The sequence below is a fragment of the Malus domestica genome, chromosome 07, assembly GCF_042453785.1.
Source record: "Malus domestica chromosome 07, GDT2T_hap1".
NCBI classification, from domain to species: domain Eukaryota; kingdom Viridiplantae; phylum Streptophyta; class Magnoliopsida; order Rosales; family Rosaceae; genus Malus; species Malus domestica.
The window spans coordinates 12986057-13013416 of NC_091667.1; the positions used below are offsets into that span (position 1 = coordinate 12986057).

At 38.5% G+C, this 27360-nt stretch overlaps 1 protein-coding gene and 1 non-coding gene across 2 annotated transcripts; one reads left to right on the forward strand and one right to left on the reverse strand.

The window, feature by feature from the left end:
* Positions 1 to 1893: 1893 nt before the first annotated feature.
* On the reverse strand, positions 1894 to 2000 carry LOC139197903 (small nucleolar RNA R71). The gene has a single exon (XR_011583283.1). It is a non-coding gene; the product is annotated as a small nucleolar RNA R71 (small nucleolar RNA).
* A 14153-nt stretch (positions 2001 to 16153) lies between these two features.
* Positions 16154 to 16900, forward strand: LOC139197716 (uncharacterized). The gene has a single exon (XM_070825666.1). The coding sequence runs from the start codon at positions 16154 to 16156 to the stop codon at positions 16898 to 16900; it is 747 nt and encodes a 248-aa protein (XP_070681767.1).
* The last annotated feature ends 10460 nt before the right edge of the window (positions 16901 to 27360 follow it).

A 27360-nucleotide genomic window follows, 5' to 3' on the forward strand; every position in this document is an offset into this window, starting at 1 on the left:
AATTTTGTATCTCTTTTACCTATTAATTTAGTGATGGTTTGATATAAAACAATTGGATTTGATGTTTTTTGTGTGAATTTTATGGAAATTATTTTTCGGAGAAAATTGGATTTTTGAGAAGAATTACAAGGAAAGCACGAAAGAAGATCGAAGTGAGGTGCTGCTACATGAGATTTATGCTATTACAAAATTGTCTAACTTGTGTAAATTGGAAAGCCCAGAGTTCTAATCTAAAAGGTGGGCCGATGCTTATTTAATTTCCGAATACAAATTGGTTTGCTATCCTTTTCCAAAAGGGATTAGGGTGAATTTCTGGCGGCTAGAGCTTGGGGACAAAAAGGGAAGAGAAAGGGGGAATATAAAAAGGCACGGCATAAATTGAAAGGGGGCTCTGCATCATCAGGCACACACATACATGCGACAATTTGGGAGATCTCTAGAGAGGCTCCAAGTTTTTCCTAGCGTGTATACACCCTCAAATAAAAAGTTGGAGTTCAAGTTCTATCCCATGTCATCAAATTCATCCATGTTTGTTATTAGTTTGATCATGAACTAAGTTCTTTTACTAGGACTAGGGTATACTCTTATCATGAACATATAATTCTCATTATTATATATTAATCTTAGTTACTTTCCATGTTGAGTAATTGTTATTGTGCTTTGTTGTTATCAAATAACTAGCCATTATTTGTGTGAAGAACTAAATTGTGACTGATAGGTTGAGTTTAGTAGATTGCTTCTCATAACAATTACCATGAGTTACATAATTGAGTAGAAATACTGGTTATGATTTGTGTAGTATCTTGAAATTATCCATCGAGTGTAAAGGGTTTCAGCTATCTATATATGTGGCTAGATATAACATGGGTAGATAGTTAGAACATGGTAGTATATTCTAACAGGAAATATTGACGAATCAAGGGATAATTGCTAGCAACTTGGGAATAATCTGATGTTAATATGAATAACGGGATTAGATGGGATTGAGAATGAGGAACCTAATGTCCTAGTGCTTCCATATATTAATCTTTTATAATTCATTCACTTCTATTTTGTGTTCTATCGATTGTTATTTTTACTTTCATTTCGTTTCTTTGCATAGTTGAATTTTTCAACGTAATCCTTCTTATATTTACGTTTAGTTTGGAGTCAATCTCAATAGTAAATTTAGGTTAATCCGATCCTTGTTTGAACGACACTGTACTTATCACTATATTACTTGGACGATTGTACACTTGCAATTATCAACAACAATTTTTTGGCGCTGCTGCCTCGGATCAAATTTAATTTAATTTTACTTTTGTGATTTTCAATTATTTTTATTTTTATTTTCATTTTTTTTATTTTGATTAATTTTCTCAATGCATTCTCATTTTTTTTTCATTGGTTCTTGAAGGTGAATGCTTGGTACCCATTCGTCAAATTGTTTACTACTTGAGTTTGAACCAGAAAAAACTCCGTGAAATTCGAAGAGAATAAAGAGAAGTCAGTGAGAAAGAAAAGCAGTAAGAGAGCACGATGGCGTTAGTTCAGAATGAGATGATGGGAGATCTTGATATTCCAACCATTCCAGAATCACCGTCAGGCATAGCTCTTCCTGCAGCTGCAAGGAATTATGAATTGAAGATTATCCATTTTAATATGATGCCTTCTTTTGATGGCATGAGCACTAAAGATCCATTGTCATATATTAGAGATATCTTCAATATGGTGTCAAACATGGCATTGGTAGAAGGAGTCACCGAGGAACATCTCAGGATGAAGGTCTTTCCGTACACTATGAAAGACAAAGCGAAGACTTGGTTGAATTCTTTAAAGCCTAGAATCTTGACAAGTTGGAACGATATTTAGAATAAATTTTTGGAGAAATTCTTTTTGACTAAGAAGACCGATACCCTTAGAGATAATATCATGCAGTTCACTCAACATACAGATGAGACGTTTTCTAAGGCATGAGAGAGATTCAATAATTTGTTGATTCAGTGTCTGCATCATGGTTTGCCTATTCTAGTTCTCATGCGGATATTTTATAAAGGATTAATAGTTTCAAGCAAAGCTGAAGTGAAGAATTATTGATGCGAAAATTAATTTAACACACAAATTTAACCCTCTTCTGACAATTGTAGTATAAGTATAAGTAGGGATCGTTCTGAACGGGGATTAGGAGGGCTTGCTAATAACCTCTAAACTGACTCAAAAACATAAAACTAAACTTAAAAACACTTAACAAGACTCACAAGACTCCAATCAAACTTAAAATAATCAAAACAGCTTAAAACAATTAAATAAACTTAAACTAGACACTAGGAATAACTTTGGACGAAAATTGACTTTTACTTAAATCAAAACACTTAAAAACACAAACTAAAATAGATTTGAAACACTTTGAAACAAGAAACTAAAAGGGGGGTTTTGATTTGGATGAAGTTGAAACAAATAAACAAGTATGAAAAATTAGACAGATTGTAAAATAAATTTGAGAAATAAGATGATGGATGGGATAGCTAGAGGCTTTTTCTCCACACATGACATGTATGCAAATAACTCGATTTCCAGTTACTAATTCATTGAATTATGAACGACAGTGCTCCAAATTAACCGTGACATCACTTGTTAACTCTCAAATTTTCCTTGTTTTATTGGATTGGATGACATCATTCGACAACCCAAAACATTCTTCTAAAGTTCCCTACATGACATCATAATAGAGATACAATCAAAGATTATTACGTTTAATGAAAATCATAAGCATTGACAAAGCACTTGCAACTATGACATCATGTTACTCATGCTAGAATTAAACTTAACGCGATCGTTTATAAGCGACCTTCACTACATGTGAATATAAGTTTGTAACGATTATGTGAAACTTCCTTATATTCTAGCAAAGGATTTATGCATGCCAATTAAGTGTCGACCCTTAATTAACAAATACAAATAAGTTATCAGTCAAATAGTTAAGCCAATTGCATTTACGATTCAAGAGTTCATAACTGGAATTTATCAAATCATATTACACACATAATCATGGCTTTGAAATCACCCCTAGCCAAGAGGGGTTTATCCACTCATATTCACAACAAAACAAAAGAAAATGAATTTAAACATTGGAAACAAAAGAAAGAAAACACCTAAATGCTCCAACGATCCAAGTTGGACAGCAAGCACGTCCAAGCACTTTCCTTCCCTTCCTTTGCTACGGCACAAGGTATTGGTAAGTGTTTGAAGGTTTGTTTGTATGGAGGAATGGATGTGAAGATGAATGGATGTGTTTGGATGAAGGTTGTATTGAATGTGGCAAAGAGTGGAGAATTTTGTAGATGATGTGTGTGTGTTTTGTATTGATCTCCCCCATGATGAAGGGTGGATGAATGTATTTATAGGCTAGGGAGAGGATGTAGTGGGTGGTGGTAATGAGTGGATGTCGTGGTAGGTGAATGTGTTGGGTGGTTGTAATGAGTGGTTGTAGTGGTAGGTGAATGGATGTGTTGGGTGAAATGAGTGGATGTAGTGGTAGGTGAGTGTGTTGGGTGGTTGTAATGAGTGTATGTAGTGGTAGGTGAATGTGTTGGGTGAAATGAGTGTATGTAGTGGTAGGTGAATGTGTTGGGTGAAATGAGTGTGCTAAAATGGTTATTTATAGGGAGAGGATGATGCACGAACTTCAAATTTCGTCCATTCCTTTTGCTCCAAGCATATGCAATCCATTCCATGCCCAAAAATGCTCCAAAATGCTCCAAAATGCACTTCTTTGCCACATTAACCCTTTGGACCTACAAACACACGAAAATAGCTTAAAATACTAAAATAACTACGAACTAACAACATAAATGCCAAGAAACAAGCTAACTAAGTTGCATAAATATGCTCCTATCAAATTCCCCCACACTTAGCTTTTGCTAGTCCTCGAGCAAAATAAAACAAAACAAAACACAACCTAGACCTTCCAACAATTGCCTCAGGGATTTTTAATGAAACATGACGTGTTAAAAATCATCATTCCTACAGATTTTGGTCATCCTTACACTTGAGCAGATACTTAATCACAGTCACCACTTACTAGTTCACAATTAACCAATTAAAACGATGTTTTGAATGTAGTAACATGCCTTAGAGAATTTGCTCAATTCCTTACAAGATACTCTCTATTTTCACACACATTTTCTGACTACACACCCTACACTAGTATATGTGAGAAGATTGATGTAAACACGAAAGATTAGGACTCACATATGTTATAACAAAGAAAGCAATTTTCTGGAGTTATTAAGCATGTTTAGATATGATCTCATGAATGGAATGCTACTACTTAGATGTGAGAACCAGTGACACCATATGCTCATACCAATTTCGAACTCCACAAATTGAAACACACAACACTCAAGATTGAAGTCAAGGGTTGTAATAGGGCTTGGGGGTAATGGCAAACAAAGAAAGGATAGGGATAACAAACGTTCTTAAAGCGATAGCAAGCAAAGCAATGAAATAGACACTTGGAAATCACTTTAGAATGCCGAATCAACTTTTAATTACAAAGGGAAGATTTATGCAACACTTAGGGCCGAATTCAATGTTTTGAACCCTTTCTTTAACAAACATCACTTTAGCTCTTTTTCATACTTTTTTTTTCTTTTCTACCCATGCCTTATTAAGGACTCTGCCACACACACACACACACACAAGAATCACTTCCCCCACACTTGCTTTCTGCAATACATTGATAAAAAAGGAGTTCATTTTAAGTCATGGTTTAATATGCTTCAAGAACAAGGGTATGGATGGTCCTAACACTAGGCTAGGTAAGGATAGTGTGGGTTAACAAAGAAAATAGGCTTAACAAGGCTCAACGGGGTTAAACTTAAACACATAATGAAATAAGGGCACGGCAATTTAGCTTTGGTGGTCACTACACAACTTCATCTTGAATATGTGTTATGCAAATCAATAGCATGCTTTGAATGAAATAGGCATGAGTTCTAGCATTTGGAACTAAATGATGAAACGCCTTCTAAGTAGCAACCAAGCTAAGAATAATGAGATCATGCAATGAATTTAGAAAACAATGATGCACAGATTATTAACTCTCCAAATAAACGTTTAGGCTCAAGTCTCACAAGGTTGTAGCGTTCATTTGAGTTCCTTCCTTCAAGCATGTTACAAAAACTGATTTTTCCTTTATGATTGCATGTGAATTCATAAATTATAACCATAACCAAGCATACACCAAAGAGTAAATCAAATTTTCATTCATGTTTATAACTTTCTTTAACAGTCATGTAATTAAAAACCAAATCCTCATCATTGTGTTGGAAGGTACCCTAAGACACAAATAAACACACAAAAACAACTCTTTTTTTTTTGGGTTTTTCAAAACAATTTTTCAAATTTTTATGAGATTTTCGGATTTTTATGTCAAAACACACTAAAACACTCCAAAACAGCTTAAAACACTTAAAAACAGCAAGGAACAACACTAGAAGTAATGGGTGATAAACTCCCACGAATTTGATGCAAAACAACTTGGTTACCCCCCCCCACACTTAAATCAAACATTGTCCTCAATGTTTCAAGCATAAACTCACACAAAAACAAGCAAACAAACAAACAACAAATAAACATGACAAGTATAGCAAAGTAAAAACCAGACATAGTAGAGTTTAAGAATGCAAATCTAGTTTTGGAGATAGATGATCTTGTTGACTTTCCATAGCTTTGATCTCGAACTGGTTTGGAATTCTGAGCGAGGGATATTAGAGTTCCTTGGTTGTGCAGTCTTCATTCTTCTCTGCTTGTTTCTTCTGCACGGTAGGCAGGCACGAGGTAGAGGTGATGGTCTGTTTCTTTCTTCAATCTTTCCAAGTGCCGACCATTTGCATTCTTTCTCCTTGTCCCTAGCTAAGGATGGATTAGCACATTATCTCCACATGATTCGAGGTATCATTTTCACTTCCCTTATATGTTCCCCAGGCAAATGTGGTAGCTTGAGGAAGCATAAGATGTTGAAAATGAGTACTCGAGAGAAAGGCTAGGTAAGCAATCAGAAAAGGGGTTCTAGGCAGTCGGTTCCAGATCGGAAGATTGATACCAAGTGCTGGCTGATTGCTCTCTTTCTCCTTGTCTCGCAGGTGAAAAATAACGACAAGGAGAAAGACAGGGAGAAAGCATGATATGAGATACTCTTGCTTTCAACCTTCATGATATGAAATACTTTTGCTTTTGATGAGTTGTTTGCAGAGGTATCCTAGGGAATAAGGAACACTGAGTGACTCGAGAAGCTTTGTTGGGAAGGCATTCTCGGAGATGAAGAAGGGTTATGTATGTCTGCCTTGCAATGGAGGGTGAAGGTCGACATTATATGAATTAATAACCAGTACTATTCTTTCACTCTTGTCGGCAACCATTGGATGATTGAATAGTAATCTTCACGTGCTTTCTATGTCACCATAAATCTTCGACAGATTGCCCATAATTTTCGCAAGGCTGAGTGTGCATGTGACAGATGCTGACATGTCTGGAAAAGCAAATGCCTCTTCGATATCTGAAATCGATGCTTCGACAAATTGCCTGGGATTTCCGCGAGCTGAGTGTGCATGTGACAGATGCTGACATGTCTGGAAAAGCAAATGTCTCTCCGATTTCTGAGCTTGCCTCTTCAATTTCTGAGCTCCGTCGAGTGCAGAGGTTGCATGTGACAAGTGCGGATAAATCTGGAATAGAGGATGGCCCGTGGTTTCTAAGCAAGCCCAGCTTTTGAGAAAGCTAGCGCCTCTTCGATTTTTGAATTGGCCTCTTTGATTTCTGAGCTTGCCTCTTCGATCTCTGAAATCCCGTCGAGTGCTGATTTTTATAGAGGATAAGCAGTTTGTTTCTAAGCACACTTGAATTTCTGCCCATAGAAACTCCCTTCATTGCACTTCTAAGATCTCGATTTGTCCAACCTCTTCTTTCTTCAACACCTTTGAAAATGTCTGGCCCCTCCGACTTGAACCTTGGTGAAAAGGCATCCATGCCTTCTCCAGACAAGATATGGCGCCCATCCTTCATATCCTCTACTGGTCCTCTTACCGTTGGGGATTCGGTGATGAAGAATGATATGACTGCTGCGGTGGTGGCCCGAAACCTTGTCAGTCCTAAAGATAATAGACTACTTTCCAAACGGTCTGATGAGTTGGCTGTTAAGGATTCTCTGGCTATCAGTGTGTAGTGTGCGGGTTCTGTGTTTAATATGGCCCAACGTCTATTTGCTCGAACCCGTCAAGTTGAATCATTGGCGGCTGAAGTGATGAGTCTCAAACAGGAGATTAGGGGGCTCAAGCATGAGAATAAACAGTTGCACAAGCTTGCACATAACTATGCTACAAAAATGAAGAGGAAGATTGACCAGATGCAGGAATCTGATGGTCAGATTTTACTTGATCATCAGAGGTTTGTGGGTTTGTTCCAACAACATTTGCCTTCGTCTTCTGGGGCTGTACCGCGTAGTGAAGCTCCAAATGATCAACCGCTGATACCTTCTCCTTCTGTGGCTCCGCTGACTGCTGAGGCTCCGCCGACTACTGAGACTTCTTCTAAGCAGCCTTTGTGAAGGCTCCCTCTTGTATTTTTCTGCCTCCTATTCCTTTTCAACGAATTTTAATGTAAAATACCTTGCATATATGTCAATGTTTCAAAAATAAACCCACACAAAAAACAATTAAACAAGCAACAAATAAAAATGACAATCATGGAAAAATAAAATTGCAGAAAAGGGAAGGTTTTTAGCAACGCAAAACATGGGTTGCCTCCCAAGAAGCGCTTGCTTTAACGTCTTGCAGCCGGACGAAACTTCCTTCTAAGCTTGGATAGGGCCCACGGCACTGAGTGGGATTTCTTCCACAATTTGCCCCACATCACTCTCATAGTATAGTTTCAGGCGATGCCCGTTCACTTTGAATTCGTCGCCGTTCCTTAAGCTTTTAACTTGGACTGCACCATGGGGAAAAACATTAGTGACAACAAATGGCCCAATCCACTTAGACCGTAACTTACCAGGGAACAATCATAGACGGGAATTGAATAGTAGCAATTTCTGTCCAATTGAGAATGTTTTTCCCCGAATCATTTTGTCATGAAACGCCTTTGTTTTCTCCTTGTAAATTCATGCATTCTCATAGGCTTCATTCTGTATCTCCTCAAGTTCATTCAGTTGGAGCTTCCTATTCATTCTAGCAGCATCTAAGTCCAAATTGAATGTTTTCACAGCCTAGTGCGCTTTGTGCTCCAGTTCCACAGGTAGGTGACACAGCTTGCCGTAGATTAGTCAAAATGGAGACATCCCTAGAGGTGTTTTGTAGGCAGTGCGATATTCCCATAGTGCATCATCTAAACGTAAGCTCCAATCCTTCCGGTTTGGCCCAACAGTCTTCTCCAAGATTTGCTTGATTTCTCTATTCGAGACTTCGGCTTGGCCACTTGTTTGAGGATGGTATGGCATGGAAACCCAATGCTTCACATTGTTCTTTTTAAACAGCGCCTCAATGGTGCGATTGCAAAAGTGGGAGCCCCCATCGCTTATGAACACCCTCGGCATGCCAAATCTGGAAAAGATGTTAGCCTTGATAAAATCTGCCACCACTCTAGAATCGTTAGTATGGGTGGCTTTGGCTTCCACCCATTTCGACACATAATCAACGGCTAGCAAAATATAAGTAAAACCATATGAGGGCGGAAAGGGTCCCATGAAATTCATACCCCATACATCAAAGATCTCCACATTAAAGATGGGGGTTTACGGCATTTGGTTTTTGGCACCGATTGTACCTGTTCTTTGGCATCTATCACAAGTTATACAAAATGTTCTAGCATCCTTAAACAATGTAGGCCAATAGAAACCACTCTCTAAAACCTTAAGGGCTGTCTTTTGGGTGCCAAAATGACCCCCACATGCATAACTATGGCAAAATGTAAAAATTGAATTAAACTCGGATTTGTGCACACATCTACGAATAATCTGATCAGGACAATACTTCCACAAATATGGATCATCCCACACATAAAATCGTGCATCATTTATGAGTTTATCATGCTTGTATTTATCTAGAGTGCTAGGAACTTGTTTTGTGACCAAATAATTGACCAAATCAGCATACCAAGGCTCACTTACCTCTAGGGACAGTAATTGTTCGTCAAGGAAGGTCTCTAGAATGGGTAAGGAGTCATCCTCATACACCAAATGGCTGAGGTGGTCAGCCACCACATTTTCACTCCCCTTTTTGTCTCTTATTTCAATGTTGAACTCTTGAAGTAGGAGCATCCAACGAATCAGCCTTGGTTTGACCTCCTTCTTGGTGAGGAGGTACTTCAACGCTGCATGGTCAGAATATACAATCACTTTAGTGCCAAGTAAGTATGAACGCAATTTATCTAAAGCAAATACAACTGCAAGAAGTTTTTTCTCAGTGGTAGAATAATTCAATTGCACATCATTTAGTGTTCGGGAAGCGTAGTGGATGACATGAGGCTGTTTCTTCCTCCTTTGGCCTAAAACAGCACCAATGGCATAATCGAATGCATCACACATTAGCTCAAATGGAAGACTCCAATCTGGTGGCATGATGATGGGGGCCGAAGTCAACATGTCATTGAGGGATTTGAAAGCGGTCTCACACTCCTTGTTGAACTCGAAGGCTACTTCCTTTTGGAGTAAACGGTAAAGGGGTTGGGCGATTTTTGAGAAAAGAAAAAACCTCCCTCACCGAAGTGGGAGAGGGTAAATGACGTACAAGATCTATTTTAGATTTGTCAACCTCAATCCCTTTTTCTGATATGATATGCCCCAAAACTATACCTTGTTTTACCATAAAATGGCACTTTTCCCAATTCAAGACAAGATTAGTTTCGATGCATCGTTGTAAGATCAGAGTAAGATTATTCAAGCATGCATCAAATAATTCACCAAAGACACTAAAGTCATCCATAAACACTTCAATGATCTTTTCCACAAATTCTGAGAAAATACTTATTATACACCTTTGGAATGTGGCTGGTGCGTTGCATAGCCCAAATGGCATGCGTCGATAAGTAAAGGTACCAAAGGGACATGTGAAGGTAGTCTTTTCTTGGTCATCAGGAGCTATCACAATCTGATTATAACCCGAATAGCCATCAAGAAAACAATAAAATGAATAACCGGCTAACCTTTCCAGCATTTGATCAATAGAGGGCAGTGGGAAGTGATCTTTTCTTGTCGTAGTGTTGAGCTTCCGATAGTCAATACAAACTCTCCATTCGGTTTGGATTTGGGTGGGCACAAGCTCATTATCTTCATTTTTTACCACAGTGACGCAGGACTTCTTAGGAACAACTTGGATCGGCAAGACCTAATGGCTATCAGAAATTGGGTAAATCACTTCACAATCTAGTAGCTTGATGATTTCCTTCTTCATAACGTCCATCATGGGTGGATTGAGTTGACGTTGTGCTTCTCTAGATGGTTTGGCTCATTCTTCCAAGAGTATTCGATGCATGCAAGTGGTAGGGCTAATTCCCTTGATATTGGCCAATGTCCACCCAATGGCAGTTCTGTATTCCCAAAGCACCCTCACCAACTTGTCCTCCTCTTGTGCAGTGAGTGAAGAAGAGATGATGACGGGCAGCGTCTCTTGCTCTCCCAAAAACACATATTTCAAATGGCTAGGTAATGATTTAAGCTCTAGGGAAGGGGGCTGGATTACAGAAGGAAGCAACTTGTTAGTCGAAATGGGAATTGAAATTAGGTTAGGAGACTTACCAATATGCCTTGGATTTGACTCTAGGGCAGCAACTATCTCCACCAATTCTTTTTGAATAGGCACGGCAAGATGTTCCTTGTTGTTGCCGTGTGCATTCCTAAGTGCTAACCCTTCGTTTTTGAGTCCAATGCTTTGCGTGAGAGTCTTTTCAAGTGCATCCTCATTCAAATCATCAAGGAATTCCTATGCCCAAGAGTCAATCACATCAATAGAGAAACAAGAGTGACCATCATGAGGATATCTCATAGCATCAGAAATATTGAAATCAATAACTTCCCCATCAAATTCCATGGTCAATGTTCCCTTGAATACATCTATCTTTGTACGGGCAGTCTTCATGAATGGTCGGCCAAGTAATATTGGTAATTGAGAGGAATGGTTCAAGTCTTCCATTTCAAGCACGTAGAAGTCCGCCGGAAAAACTAGGTGATTCACCTGCACTAAAACATCCTCCAAAACACCTTTTGGAGATGCATTAGATCTATCGACCAGTTGAATGATCACTCCATCATTTTTTAATTCTCCCAAGTTCATAGATGCATATATTGAATAAGGCATGACATTTATTGATGCACCTAGATCTAACATGGCAGATTCAAAGCGAGTATTTCCTATAACACAAAGAATTGTAAAACTGCCTGGATCTTTGCACTTATGAGGTAGTTTTCGTTGCAACACAGCTGAGACATTCTCACTTACCCTTACCACCTCTTTGTTTGAAGCCCTCTTCCTTGTAGTGCATAGCTCCTTCAGGAACTTAGCATACTTGGGGACTTTTTTAATTGTATCTAGAAGTTGAATGTTGACTTGCACCTTTCTAAATGTGTCAAGGATGTCTTATCACTCTCATCCTTCTTTGATTGCATAAACCTGCGAGGAAATGGTGCATTGGTTGGAATGGAATTAGAAGTCATGGAATTTGAACTCAACTTACCTTTGGTGGTCGAATTAGGGTGTGTAGGTGGCTGCGGCAAAGATTGCTCAATCCTTGTCGAGGGCAGGCCTTGCTCCTTCTCCTCAGATTGCATCTTTTCGTCTTCCTTTTGATTGGATTTAGATGAGCTGGGATCAGATCCAACTTCTTGTCCACTTCGCAAGGTGATGACTTTGGCAGATTCGAAGCATCCCTTTGGATTCACATCCGTCGAACTAGGTAACTTACCTGGCTCTCTACTAAATTGCCCCATGAACTCAGCAATTTGTCCCATCTGTGTCTTCAATTCAGTCACCTCTCGAGCTTGATTTTGCACTTCCTTGGTGTAATTATGCATATCTTTGGCTTGATTTTCCTGACCCTTCGCCAACGTAGTTAGTAACTGAATAACTTGAGCATTATCAAAAGACGAACCTGAGTTATTTTGGGCAGGTTGTGTTTGGGGTTGTGCGGGTGCATACGGCCTTTGATAGAATCCCGGAGGTTGTTGTCTGATTACACTTTGTTGTTGGGTTTGTTGGGGCTCCCTCCATTTCAAATTTAGATGATCTCATCAACCTGGATTGTATGTATTCGAGAACGGATCATTCCTTGGTTGGTTTTGACTCCCAAAACCCATGGTGTTGGCAGATTCCCACCCTCCGTTCTCGATCAATTGAGGGCACTTATCCGTTAGATGTCCATTCATTGAGCACACGCCACAAGCAGCTACACTTTGTTCTTTTGGTTTTTCAACCACCTGTGAAAGAAGAGTAGTAAGATTAGCCATTTGATTTTGAATTTCGGAAATAGCACTTACCTCATTAACTTGTTGCTGCCGTGGGTTGTCTCTTTGACCAACGCCTTCATATTGTTGCGCATTCAATGCTCGATTAGTAATTAAGGTCTTGGCAGCCATGGGTGTTTTGTCTACCAAAGCTCCTCCCGCTGAGGCGTCTAACATTTGGCGTTCAATTGGTAGAAGCCCTTCGTAGAAATATTGAAGAAGAAGCTTCTCCTTCATCTGGTGTTGTGGACATGAAGCAACAAGGGTTTTAAAACGCTCATAGTAAATGGGAAAGGATTTACCTTGGTTTTGTTGAATGCCACTAATCCTTTTGCGTAGTAGAATGACTCGAGAAGTTGGGAAAAACTTCACCAAAAATGCCCGTTTCATACTCTCTCATGATGTGACAGTTCCGGGGGCTAGCTTATACAACCAATCTTTAGCCTTTTCCAAGAGAGAAAAGGGAAAAGCTTTCATTTTCAGAATGCTCCCATCAACATTCATAGGGGTCATGCTCGAACAAACAACCTCGAAGTCCTTCAAATGTTTATTAGGATCTTCCATGGACAACCCATGGAACTTAGGAACATGATGCAATAAACTGGACTTTAATTCGAACTCGTCGGTCTTGTTTTGGGCCGCCCTTGGATATTGAATGCATAAAGGCAGAGCATTGTCCAATCCCGAAGCGGAAAGCTCCTTGATTGTTCGATTGTCTACTGCCATATCTTGGACTTCTTCAAAAGTCCTTGTCGTGGCCTCCTCTTGCTCTTCTACTTTGTCTTCTTCAAGATCTGGTACAGGTTGAGATGGTTGGGGATCTTGTTGATTCCTTGCTCGTCTCAAAGTTCGTTCAAAATCATCGTCAAAGTCAAAGATGTGCTTATGAACAGGTTGAGAACTTCGAGTCATAAACCACCTAAAACAAGAAAACAAGTAAAATCAGCAACTAGGAACAAAAAACACATGAAAATAAACAAAAAGAAATAACAAGGGATTAGCAAAGTTGCTAATCCCCGGCAACGGCGCCAAAAACTTGATGCGAAAATTAACTTAACACACAAATTTAACCCTCTTTAGACAATTGTAGTATAAGTATAAGTAGGGATCGTTCTGGACCGGGGATTAGGAGGGCTTGCTAATAACCTCTAAACTGACTCAAAAACATAAAACTAAACTTAAAAACACTTAACAAGACTCACAAGACTCAAAGCAAACTTAAAATAATCAAAACAGCTTAAAACAATTAAATAAACTTAAACTAGACACTAGGAATAACTTTGGACGAAAATTGACTTTTACTTGAATCAAAACACTTAAAAACACAAACTAAAACACATTTGAAACACTTTGAAACAAGAACCTAAAATGGGGGTTTTGATTTGGATGAAGTTGAAACAAACAAACTAGTATGAAAAATTAGACAGATTGTAAAATAAATTTGAGAAATAAGATGATGGATGGGATAGCTAGAGGCTTTTTCTCCACACATGACATGTATGCAAATAACTTGATTTCCAGTTACTAATTCATTGAATTATGGACGACAATGCTCCAAATTAACCATGACATCACTAGTTAACTCTCAGATTTTCCTTGTTTTATTGGATTGGATGACATCATTCGACAACCCAAAACATTCTTCTAAAGTTCCCTACATGACATCATAATAGAGATACAATCAAAGATCATTACGTTTAATGAAAATCATAAGCATTGACAAAGCACTTGCAACTATGACATCATGTTACTCATGCTAGAATTAAACTTAACGCGATCGTTTATAAGCGACCTTCACTACATGTGAATATAAGTTTGTAACGATTATGTGAAACTGCCTTATATTCTAGCAACGGATTTATGCATGCCAATTAAGTGTCGACCCTTAATTAACAAATACAAATAAGTTATCAATCAAATAGTTAAGCCAATTGCATTTACGATTCAAGAGTTCATAACTGGAATTTATCAAATCATATTACACACATAATCATGGCTTTGAAATCACCCCTAGCCAAGAGGGGTTTAGCCACTTATATTCACAACAAAACAAAAGAAAATGAATTTAAACATTGGAAACAAAAGAAAGAAAACACCTAAATGCTCCAACGATCCAAGTTGGACAGCAAGCACGTCCAAGCACTTTCCTTCCCTTCCTTTGCTATGGCACAAGATGTTGGTAAGTGTTTGAAGGTTTGTTTGTATGGAGGAATGGATGTGTTTGGATGAATGTTGTATTGAATGTGGCAAAGAGCGGAGAATTGTGTAGATGATTTGTGTGTGTTTTGGATTGATCTCCCCCATGATGAAGGGTGGATGAATGTATTTATAGGCTAGGGAGAGTATGTAGTGGGTGGTGGTAATGAGTGGATGTCGTGGTAGGTGAATGTGTTGGGTGGTTGAAATGAGTAGATGTAGTGGTAGGTGAATGTGTTAGGTGGTTGTAATGAGTGAATGTAGTGGTAGGTGAGTGGATGTGTTGGGTGAAATGAGTGGATGTAGTGGTAGGTGAATGTGTTGGGTGAAATGAGTGTATGTAGTGGTAGGTGAATGTGTTGGGTGAAATGAGTGTGCTAAAATGGTTATTTATAGGGAGAGGATGATGCATAAACTTCAAATTTCGTCCATTCCTTTTGCTCCAAGCATATGCTATCCATTTCATGCCCAAAAATGCTCCAAAATGCTCCAAAATGCACTTCTTTGCCACATTAACCCTTTGGACATACAAACACTCGAAAATAGCTTAAAACACTAAAATAACTACGAACTAACAACTTAAATGCCAAGAAACAAGCTAACTAAGTCGCATAAATATGCTCCTATCAATTATGCAGGGGGGTCAATTAAGAACAAGACTCCAACCAAATGTCAAGCACTTTTTGATAGTCTAGCACTCGAAATGCAACATTCTGAAGCAAGAGGAAGGCGTGGTGGAGTTTTTGAGATTAATAATTCTACTAATTTTGCTTCAAAGGCACAAGTCGATGCGATTGCTAGTAAATTGGGCACTTTGATTTCTATGAATATGAGAGCACCAGCTCAAGAGGTTTGTTCAATATGTGCAGTTCTTGGTCATGCCACAGTTGGTTGTCCGTATAGTGTTGATTTTCCAGAATTTGTTCAAGAGCAAGCGAACATGGTGAATGCTTACAGATGTCCTGGTAACGATCCGTATTCCAACACTTATAATCAAGAATGAAGAAACCATCCAAATCTCTCATGGGTCAACAATTAGAATGTGCAAAAGCCATCATCAGGTTTTCAACCTCAAGAGAAGAAGAATAATTTGGAAGATATGATTGCTCAGCTTGCTAGTAACATGAACACTCTTTCTATCACTACATATCAATTTATAAGAAAAACTGAGACAACTCTTCAAAACTAGGCGGCTTCGATAAAAAAATTTGGAGGTTCAAATAGGCCAGCTAGCTCATGCTTTAACTGTTAGAGAAAAAGGTTATTTTCTAAGCCAAATTGAAGTTAATCCGAGAAATCAAGAGCAGGCAATGGCAATCACTCTTCGAAAAGGGAAACAGGTGAAGACCGCAGTTGATTTTGAGAAAAACAATGAGGAGGCGAAGGTAGAAACTGTTGCACGAGGAGCAGCCACTGTTAGATGTTGTACAGCCGCTAGCCATACTGGGAACCACTTCAAAAGCTTCACCATAATCAATCATTGCAGCCATGCCGTTCCCTAAGCCTTTTCTCCCTACCGTGAAGCGATATGTACCTCTTATCCCATTTCCGCAACGGCTCAAGAAGAATAGATTGGATGAGAATTATACCAAGTTCTTGGCGATGTTTAAAAAGTTGGAGATTAATATTTCTTTTGCCGATGCTCTGGAGCAAATGCCGAACTATCCGAAATTTATGAAAGAAATCATTTCGAAGAAAAGAAAATTCAATGATCATGAGAAGATTCAGTTAACTGAAGAGTGTAGTGCAATTGTTCAAAGAAAGCTTCCGCTTAAGCAAAAAGATAGAGGGAGTTTCAAAATTCCATGCATTATTGGCACTAATTTATTTGAAAAAGTGTTATGTGACTTGGGTCCTAGTATAAATTTATTACCTTTATCTGTTGCTAAGAATATTGGAATTGGTGAGATTAAGCCCACTACTATTTCTTTGCAAATGGCAGACAGATCAATTGCATATCCAGAGGGAATAATTGAAGATGTATTGGTGAAGGTGGGCAAGCTAATTTTTCCAGCAGATTTCTTGGTGTTGGATATAGAAGAAGATTCTGAGACTCAATTAATCTTGGGCCACCCATTCTTAATCACTGCAAGAACATTAATTGATGTGGAACAAGGTGTGCTAACATTGAGAGTTGGAGAAGGAGAAGAAAAATTTAAGGTATTTGAGGATGTCAAATGTCCAAGAGAAGTTGAAGATTGTTGTCGTATTGATCTTATTGATAAAGTGGTTTAAAAAAAATGAATATGAAGACTCCAGTAACCACAATTCTGGTGCGAGTGAGAAGAATAAGATGGAGGAATTTCATAATGAAGTTCATGTAAACTTAAAAAATCACAAGAAGCATACCAATAAGAGTCATGTTGAGCATATTCAAAGGAAAGTCTTTTTCATTGGCCAGAAAGTCCTCTTATTCAATCCTCAAATATTCGCTTAGAAGCTTAAATCTCAGTGGTCTGGACCATTTACCATTATGAATGTGATTCCATACGATACTGTGGAGATTCGTCATAATGTCAAAGGAACAAAGTTCAAAGTTAATAGTCATTGGTTGAAGCTGTACCTCGAGGCCCATTCCAATCATCAACATGCTGCAAAGATGCTCAACAATCCTGGTTAATTGCATTGCCAAGTCAGGCTGAGGACTTTAAACTAAGTGCTTGTTGGGAGGCAACCCAACCAGGTTCAGTCGTTCCTTTCATTGTTTTTTAGTTTTGCATTGTCTTCCTTTCTTGCCCATACTACTCAATGTGCATCTTTATGTTGTGAATTTACATTGAGGACAATGTTTAGTTTAGGTTTGGGGGGAGAGACTAGTTTTTTTTTTTTTTTTTGGTTGATTCATTTGAATTTTTGTTTTTAAGGTCAACTGTTAAGGTTTTTATGTTCCAATTTTAATAATATTGATTTCTTCACCCACATGATGATTTGAACATGTTTAGTTTGTCATTTCAAATGTGTTTGGAGTGGTTTTTTGTTATGTGCCAAAGAAATTGCAAAATTGCACTTTGAGTTCACATTTTGGTCATAATCAACTTAGCTACCTAAATTAATTTTGGATGTTTTGCAAGTTAATTTGATGATGCCAACATGTTTAGAATGTTTAATATGATGTTTTGGAATAAGTTTGGGGGAGAAATTCAACCTACATTGTGAGTTGGGAGGTTTAGAAGCTCAAAAAGTGAAAATAAACATGTAAATTTGCTGCATAATTTATGCAGATTCTCTGTTATAAAAAGCTTTAGCGACGATCTTCAAAGATTTTCTCCATCATAAAAGGCTTGTTCATACTTTTAGCGACGGTTTCTGGGAATTTTTTTTGTCACTACAAGTCAGTTTTGCTTATTTTTGCAGTTTTTTATCCTATGATGAGGGCAACAATTTTGGCTTGGAATTCATTATGTTTAAAGACATTCCTTCTTCGATGATGCTCAAAAATAGGTGTATCCTCTTCCTTTATCTCGTTTTCTTCAATGCTTTTATGTATACATTTTTATGTGATGAATTGTGTTTTAAAATTTAAAGGATGAGTAGGGATTAAAATTTTGGGATTGGGTGTTAGAATTTGTTAGAAACAATAAGAGCTTGGAAACATAAGTTGTTAAGGTTATCACTTTAATCTATTAATGGCGATGTATATGTTTTGCTAAATTTTTCTTCCTTTGCTAAAGGGTTGCCTAGAAGGTTTGTGCATCACTTTTTTTTTTACCATTCGTTTTGCCATGTCTCAACTACTTTGGTGGACAAACTGTCCATGTTTGGATGATGTGGAGAAATAGTGGACACTACCCATGTGAGTTGTTGCGCCTATGTTTTTCTTGAGAGAGTTTATTTGTTTCTACTCTTAAACACTTTTCAATTTCTTTCCTTAAATTTTATGATCTCATTAACATTAGTTTGCATTGGGTACTAAAGAACTTTAATATATGTTGGGTATTCTTGCCATTGGGTTAGACGGAACTATAGAAACGATGTTGGGCTATGCATGTTTTCCACTACTATAGGTAGTGTTTGGTACGCAGACGGGACGGGACAGGATGGGACGGGACGGGACGAGACAGGACGGGACAGGACGGAACGGAACAAAGATTCATGTCATGTTTGGTACTGACAAGATGGAACAGAACGAAACTGGATTAAATGACTAACTTACCCTTTTTATTTGACTCTCTCTCTCTCTCTCGCGTTTCTCTGCTTTCTCTTCTTCCATTTGACTCTCTCTCTCTCCCGCATGCTCAGATCTCCCAGTAAAAATCAAACCCAGTAAATCAAACCCATACTTTCTCTTCATTTCATTATCTTTCTCTTCAATTCCAGTAAATCAAACTATTTTCCCCCAATTTAAAACCAACAATATGAAAAGGCTAAGGGAGGCGAGTGTGGACTGAGCTGCATCAAACTATGATTTCCCTGCACTTCGCAAACGCCGCATCATTTCGGCCAGCACAAACGCCAATTTTTCCCTAGAAGGAAGTGCGTTTCGGTCTGTTTCGTCGGTATTTCGGCGGATTCATCTCCGACTCAGCCCGGAAAGCTCGAAATTGAGCTCGAATTCATCTGGGAACGAAGCATTTGGGTTGCTGGGTTTATGGTGGAGGAGGAGGCTACAGGAAAGAGGGAGGGTAACGAAGCTACGGGAGAGGGAGGCTGTAGGAGAGGGAGGGATGGTAGACAGTGGAATTTTTGTGTTCCACATACGTGGAACAACCTATTCCGAGGGGAGGCGAGACGCAAAAACACCCAATTTCTGTCCCGTGAAACAGCGCGTTCCACCCATTTTTGGTGTACCAAATGCGGGATGGAACACCTCGTCCCGTTCTGTCCCGTCCCATCCCACATACCAAACGCACCAATAAGGCCTATTCCCTACCCTTTTGTGTGCTCCATTAACCCCATTGAAGCCAAACATTTAGCCTTTTCTTTCTTCACCCACAAAAATTATTTTCCACTCTACCCTATATTAGCCATACCATATAGCTTGAGAGATACCAAGGTGATACCAAAAGAAATCAAGGTTGAGTTCTACATCAAAGTAGTGGCGTGTGCTGAGGTACCATGTGTCTTATTATTATTTCTTGTAGTAATTCTATATTAAAAAAAAGAAAAAAAAAAGAGTCAAGAAAAAGAAAAGGAAGAGAAATTGTACCATTCATATAACATGAGTCCTAGACGCCACAAATTGTACATCAAGGTTCAAAGGGGTGCCAACCTAATTACATACGAAAAGTCTTGGTGTTTCTCAAGTTCTTGTTTTTCCTTATCCTTTCTTTCTTAGCCCAAATACCTAGCCTTATGTTACAACCGTTTCAAAGACCTAACGAATTTGTAGAGAAGTCTAGCTTATTTGGTGAAGGTTGATACCTATGTTCTTAGTATTTGATTCCTTTCATGAGATCTATCTTCAGAAATGGCTGTTTTTTAATGTTGATCATATGTGACTATATATTGATTCCTTTTGCATAAAATCATCACATATGCCTGCTACGAGAGAAAGCCTAGGTTCTGTGAGAAAATTGAGTGATATCTAGTGAGGCTTAGAGTCGAGGCGATTTGTACACACACCAAGTGTGGATGTTTTTAAGCCTGAGTGCTTGGGATGTTGGCTAAATACTTTCCATTGTGATGCATTGACTTATAAGGGCATAACTTTAGTTTTGGAAGTGTGATTTGTCATGCATTGATTTTCATTAATTGATGGAAGTGATAATTGTAACACCATTTCTTTTCAATAAAGCTTTTATAGGTAGCGTAAATGGTAAACCCTCAAGAGACACAACTCCTCCGACTAGGGAGACCTAGGGGTTTAAAGGTTTGTTGCACATGCTCAGTGCAATTGTTTCGCCAAGGAAAGTGGGCTTAGTTAGACTTGTTTTAGTCAGTTTCTTATTTTTACGTTATGTTTTGCTCGAGGACTAGCAAAAGATAGGTGTGGGGGTATTTGTTAGGTTGATATAATAGGTATATTTTGTATCTCTTTTACTATTTATTTAGTCATGGTTTGCTATAAAACAGTTGGATTTGATGTGTTTTGTGTGAATTTTGTAGAAATTATTTTCGGAGAAAATTGGATTTTTGAGAAGAATTACAAGGAAAGCACGAAAGAAGATCGAAGTGAGGTGCTGGTACATGAGATTTGTGCTAGTGCAAAATTGTCTAACTTGTGTAAATTGGAAAGCCCAGAATTCTAATCTAAAAAGGTGGGCCGATGCTTATTTAATTTCCGAATCCAAATTGGTTTGCTATCCTTTTCCAAAAGGGATTAGGGTGAATTCCTAGCGGCTAGAGCTTGGGGACAAAAAGGGAAGAGAAAGTAGGGATGGCAACGGTTCGGTTTGGGGACGGAAATTCTATATCCACTCCCATAACCACTAAAATTAATTATATCCATACCCGCAAATTAACCATCGGGTATTATCCATAACCATACCCACCGGATAACGGATTCCCTATCAGTTAACGGTTATATCCATCTTCATCAATACAAAAAATATATTCGCCCAATTGACGCATGATAATTTAGTAAATATTAATTTCATCATTAAATATTAGATGTATAAAATGATTTAATCAATGGATCTTGTGGAGCATAAAATTAAAGCTAAACATTGATAATGTTGGCTGATCTTTGATGTCTCCCATAAGTACCATTGAATTTCATAGATTTTGATTCATATCAAAACTTTTGAACTTTCACACATAATGCAACTCACATAATGCAATTTTTGTATTCTCAAGGTAATGGATTCCGTGAATAATGAATATATATATTATATATAATTATATTATATATTATTCGGTTCAAATTCGAATACGGATACAAATTGGGGACCCCTATAACCATATCCAAAACCATAACCAAATTATTCACGGTTTTTCCCCATACCCAAAATATACCCGAATTTTCATACCCAAATCCAATCCATTCGGGTAGTTATCCATAGTTATCGGATTTAACGGTTAGAATTGTCATCCCTAAGAGAAAGGGGGAATATAAAAAGGCACGGCATAAAATGAAAGGGGGCTCTGCATCATCATGCACACACATACATGCGACAATTTGGGAGATCTCCAGAGAGGCTCCAAGTTTTTCCCAGCATGTATACACACTCAAATAAAAAGTTGGAGTTCAAGATCTATCCCATGTTATCGAATTCATCCATGTTTGTTATTAGTTTGATCATGAACTAAGTTCTTTTGCTAGGACTATGGTGTACTCTTATCATGAACATATAATTCTCGTTATTATATATTAATCTCAATTACTTTCCATGTTGAGTAATTGTTATTGTGCTTTGTCGTTATCAAATAACTGACCATTATTTGTGTGAAGAACTAAATTGTGACTGATAGGTTGAGTTTAATAGATTGCTTCTCATAATATGAATAACGGGATTAGATGGGATTGAGAATGAGGAACCTGATGTCCTAATGCTTTCATATATTAATCTTTTATAATTCATTCACTTCTATTTCGTGTTCTATCGATTGTTATTTTTACTTTCGTTTTGTTTCTTTGCATAGTTGAATTTGTCAACATAATCCTTCTTTTATTTACATTTAGTTTGAAGTCAATCTCAATAGTAAGTTAAGGTTAATCTGATCCTTGTTTGAACGACACTCTACTTATCACTATATTACTTGGATGATATTGTACACTTGCAATTATCAACAACATAAATGAGTACAATTCTGAAGTTTATAAATCCGATCTAATCTTGAGTGGAGAATACTTTTCTCATCTTTCCATGTTTTTAACTCGCCCCTGAAGCAGCAGTGTAGAAAGCGGAAGTTTACCAAATTCTTGAATCTGATTACTACCACAAATATATGGTCAAATCAGGGCCTGCCAAGCTATGGCATCATGCCTGAAGGGTGATCCTTGTCACATAAGACCTAAAACTTTAAGAATAAGGGATAATATTCTCGAACCTCAACCATGTAGTATTTACTTCTGTCTCAATGAAATCTACTTCCCGAACCTCAACCCTGACGATTTTCGTATTTACGCATTCGGGTGCGCATTCCATGTGCCAAGTTACGCCGTTACAATGTACCAACATGGGTCCTCAAATAAGGATGTGTATATTTTGTCGATCATGATTCTCCTTCACACTAGTTCTCTTAGAGTCCTTGCATGCGATCTCTTTACCGCTCATTTGCGGGTTGTCACTTTAATGAGACAGTCTTCCCACCATTAGGGGGAGATAAGAACGTTAACGTTCCTGTAGAACGACGCGAATTTGCGTAGACGTTGCCCACTATGTCTCATATCGATCCCCATACCGCACAAGTGTGATAAGCAAGTGCGATGAATTATAGATTTCAGAATGTTGCTCCAGGCACATTCCTCTGATCTATCTAAAGTGACGAGATCATATACCAGCTGTAAACGTGCCTGCAAGGGTAGGCGTACTTAACGGATGTCGAGTCAACATCCTTAGATGGTATGCCACCCATGTTGAACGGTTTGGACGCCCTTGTTGGATGGTCCGGTACACCGGCGGATAGCCAATCAATTTATCTTGGCCTAAAGCACGACATATCACTCGGTTCGTAGGATTCACTTCACTGGAAGAGGGAGATACGGCACAACAATGAATCTAAACTCGATCGTTGTCTCAAATCATTTCCATCTCATGAGATTAATCTGGATTACTTCCGAGACTTGAAGTTCTTGGTCCAGTATACTAGTTTGAATGAGAAAATGGAATTGAAAAGAGATTCCATCGATGATGTTTTCACTTATAAGGTAGCTACCAACATAAATGAAAAGCGACGATATCGAACCGTGTTCCGTTGATTAAGTGACAACGTAGAACTGATTAGACAACTAAAATTACAATCCAGGTCAAATTCCTTACCAAAGTGTGTTTTGGACATGTCGTTCCTACACTGCCCAAGGTAACCCTATTGTGTTACAAGTGGGAAAGGAAGCGTTATGAGATGAATGAAATAGTGCGATATGATGCATGCCTGACAATGCAAGGTTTCTCTCAAACGTCCTGTGATTGATCGCATCATGATGAAATGTGGTTAGTATTTTCTCCATAGGGATATAAGTACAAAGACTTACATGTAAGTTCCTGAAGAATTACATGGACTGGTTCAATTAGTTCCAAACCACGAAACACCCTCTTAACTTGTTTAAGGCGTTGACTTACAATCCAACAGATGTGGTATATCCGTCTAATTGATTATTTGATCTGTCAGGGATGAATTATTTCCTTCCATGTTAAACTATGAAGTCTTATTCCAAATTGCTAAAGTTACAATTTATGTCGTTAATACAAATCTCACTAAGACTCCGGAAAAGCTTGAGAAAACTACCTTGCACTTGAAGATGAAATTTAAGATGAAGAATCTTGGGAAAACTCGTTTATGCCTTGACCTAAAGTTGAAGCATTGTTCCGACAATATTTTGGTCTACCAATCGAACTACACCCGGAAGGTGTCACCATTGAGTATACTCACGATCGTCCATAAGTTATATACAAATGAGACCCTTGAAAAGGTTATGGAATCCAAAATTCCATATCTAAGTTCAACTTTGCACTTCGTTGTACTTAGCTCATTGTGTTTAGACAGGACATCTCCTTTGCTGTTGATCTTGGTAAAGATGCAGCACCATGCTTACACGCAACTACTGAATTGGTATTAAAGACGTACCCTTCAGGTACCACGAAGGCAAATCCCAACGAATCTCGAGTGGATCTAACCCCCTTAATCCTCAAAATGATGTTTGCCTCATTGTTATGCTGACGCATATTACTTATCAAACCCACACAAGGTAAAATCCCCGAATGGTTATATCTTTACCATTAGGGATATCTCAATATCTTGGAGGTCCACGATATGACCTTAGTTGCGAAATCTTCAAATCATTCCAAGAATCACCTTACTTCACTACGCCACAAGTGAGACATGGTTAGGAGTTCTTGTTGAGCATATTCGAAGTACTTGCCGTTTTTCATCCATCGTTAAGTCCCAACGACGATCCATGAAAATTATGTCGCATGTATCAACTCGACCAAGCCATGATACATCAATGAAGTCAACACTAAGATATATTGCGTCTACATTTACATCAGCAAAGCATCAGAAGATTGAAGTCATGCAAGCCGATCCCAGACAACCTTGCCGACCTCTACACGACATCACTGCTGAAGTCAACCTTCCACAAGCTTGTCCGAGGAATTGGTATGCCTAATTAATCATATGCAATGCTTGAAGTTCTTATTTGGAAGTTATGTCAAACTCGAGGAAGTATCCATAACTCACTTGATCTTAATGTACTCTTTTTCCCTATGATTAGGAGCATTTTTCCCATTGGGTTTTTTCTACCTAACTAGGTTTTAATGAGGCACCCATCCTGGGTTGATTATACCCTTGTGAGCTATTCTACTTGCATCCAAAAGACGTATAGTTTTAACTTAATGCAACTTCTCAATTTTCTTCTTAGACTATGGGTTTTTCCCCTATCTTGGGTTTTACCATAGCAAGGTTTTGCGAGTTTTACTTTTTATGTATTCTTCCTTTGATCTGAGACTCGCATTCGCTTATTGTGTCAACGACTTCATCAAATGTACTTGCTTCATCACTGAAGACCTGATGCGCCATTTACTTGAGTATTTACACACTCAAAGGGGAGTGTTGCAGTCCTATTAGATTAGGAATGTGATTGTTTAAACCTTAGTAGATATAGGAATATCTCTTTATATTCCTATTAGGAATTGATTGCCTTTTAAGAGTTGTCATCCTAAAAGGGTATGGAATTAACCTTCCCTACTACTATAAATAAAGGTACAATGGGGTGGAATAGAACACACACACAGTTACACATCTCTCTCTTCTCTCTCTATGCCGCACCCTCTTTTTTTCTGGCCATCATCATTGTTCAGTAAATTATGCCTACAACATTTTCAATATTTTTTGGATCAAATTATGTTTTTCATTTTCATTATTTATTGATTTAAAATATATTTTCCTTAATTGGTAACGGATTACGTCGAATCCTTATGAAAATGAATCCAGAACGAAATCGCGCTAAAGCTAGGGCGTCACCCGTAAGTGGCGCGCTGTGTAGCCCGAGCACAGTGATAAGTGAGCAAGGGTCGCTGTATCTCCATCGGCACCCGGATGCAGTGTTAAATGAGCAAAGGGACCATAGAAACTTCTTTTCGAACGACTCCACTCAAAGTTGTTTGGGAGCACATGCTCCTATCAACTTTACACAGGACACACAAAATAAGTACTTTGATTCTATTGGATGGGGGAGGGTGAAGAAGCTAGGACAGAAGGGTAGAGTTCAAGAAAGTAGAATGCGTTTAGGAACGTGGAATATAGGAACCTTAACGGGAAAATCTATGGAAGTAGTGGAAGTTATGGTGAGGAGAAGGATAAATATTATGTGCCTACAAGAAACTAAGTGGGTTGGTCTTAAGGCAAAGGATCTAGAAAACTCAAGGTTTAAACTTTGGTATTCGGGCACAAATAGAACGAGAAACGGTGTTGGCATCATCGTGGACAAGACCTTGACACAAGATGTTGTAGATGTTAAGAGGATAGGAGATAGAATCATGGCAATCAAGATTGTAATAGGACAAGAACTCATCAATGTGATTAGTGCGTACGCACCTCAAGTAGGGTTGGATACGAGTTCGAAGGAGAAATTTTAGGAAGACCTTGGAGACTTGGTGCAAGGAATTGCCCAGACGGAGAAGTTATTTATAGGAGGAGATTTAAATGGACACGTGGGCAGGGAGACATGCAACTATGGAGGTTTTCATGGTGGCCATGGTTTTGGGGAGAGAAACGAGGATGGGGAAGCTATCTTGGATTTCGCAATGGCATATGATCTCTTCTTAGCCAACACTTTCTTTAAGAAGAGAGAAGAATATGTGATCACCTACAAGAGTGGGTCGTCAAAAACACAAATAGATTTTCTTCTAATGAGGAAAGGGGATCGTATAACTTGTAAGGATTGCAAAGTTATACCGGGAGAGAGCTTGGCTAATCAACATCGCTTGTTGGTGATGGATGTACATATCAAAAGAGTGAGAAAAAAGAACAAGACTTGGAAGTGCCCAAGGACTAGATGGTGGAATCTAAAAAGAGAAAAACAAGCCATTTTCAAAGAGAAAGTAATCACCCAGTGTGGGTGGGATAGAGAGGGGGAAGCTAGCCAAAAGTGGGTTTCCATGGCTAGTTGTATCCGAAAAGTAGCAAAAGAGGTATTAGGAGAGTCCAAGGGCTTTGCTCCACACCAAAAGGAATCTTGGTGGTGGAATGAGGAGGTACAAACAAAGGTGAAGGCTAAGAAGGAATGTTGTAAAGCCTTATACAAGGACATGACCGATGAAAATGGTGAAAGGTATAGAAGAGCGAAGCAAGAGGCGAAGAAAGCTGTGAGAGAAGCTAGTTAGCGGCTTATGACGATATGTATAAGCGACTAGATACCAAAGAATGAGAGTTGGATATCTATAAACTAGCTAGAGCAAGGGAAAAGAAGACAAGGGACCTAAACCAAGTGAGGTGCATCAAGGATGAGGATGGAAAGGTTCTTGCTACAGAGAACGCGGTCAAAGACAGATGGAGAGGTTATTTTCATAATCTTTTCAATGAAGGACATGAAAGGAGTACTTCTTTAGGGGAGTTGAGTAACTCAGAAGAGTGTAGAAACTACTCCTTTTATCGTC

Bases quoted from the DNA above. Each gene is read 5' to 3' on its own strand.
- LOC139197716 (XM_070825666.1), top strand. From the start codon at position 16,154: ATGCCGTTCCCTAAGCCTTTTCTCCCTACCGTGAAGCGATATGTACCT.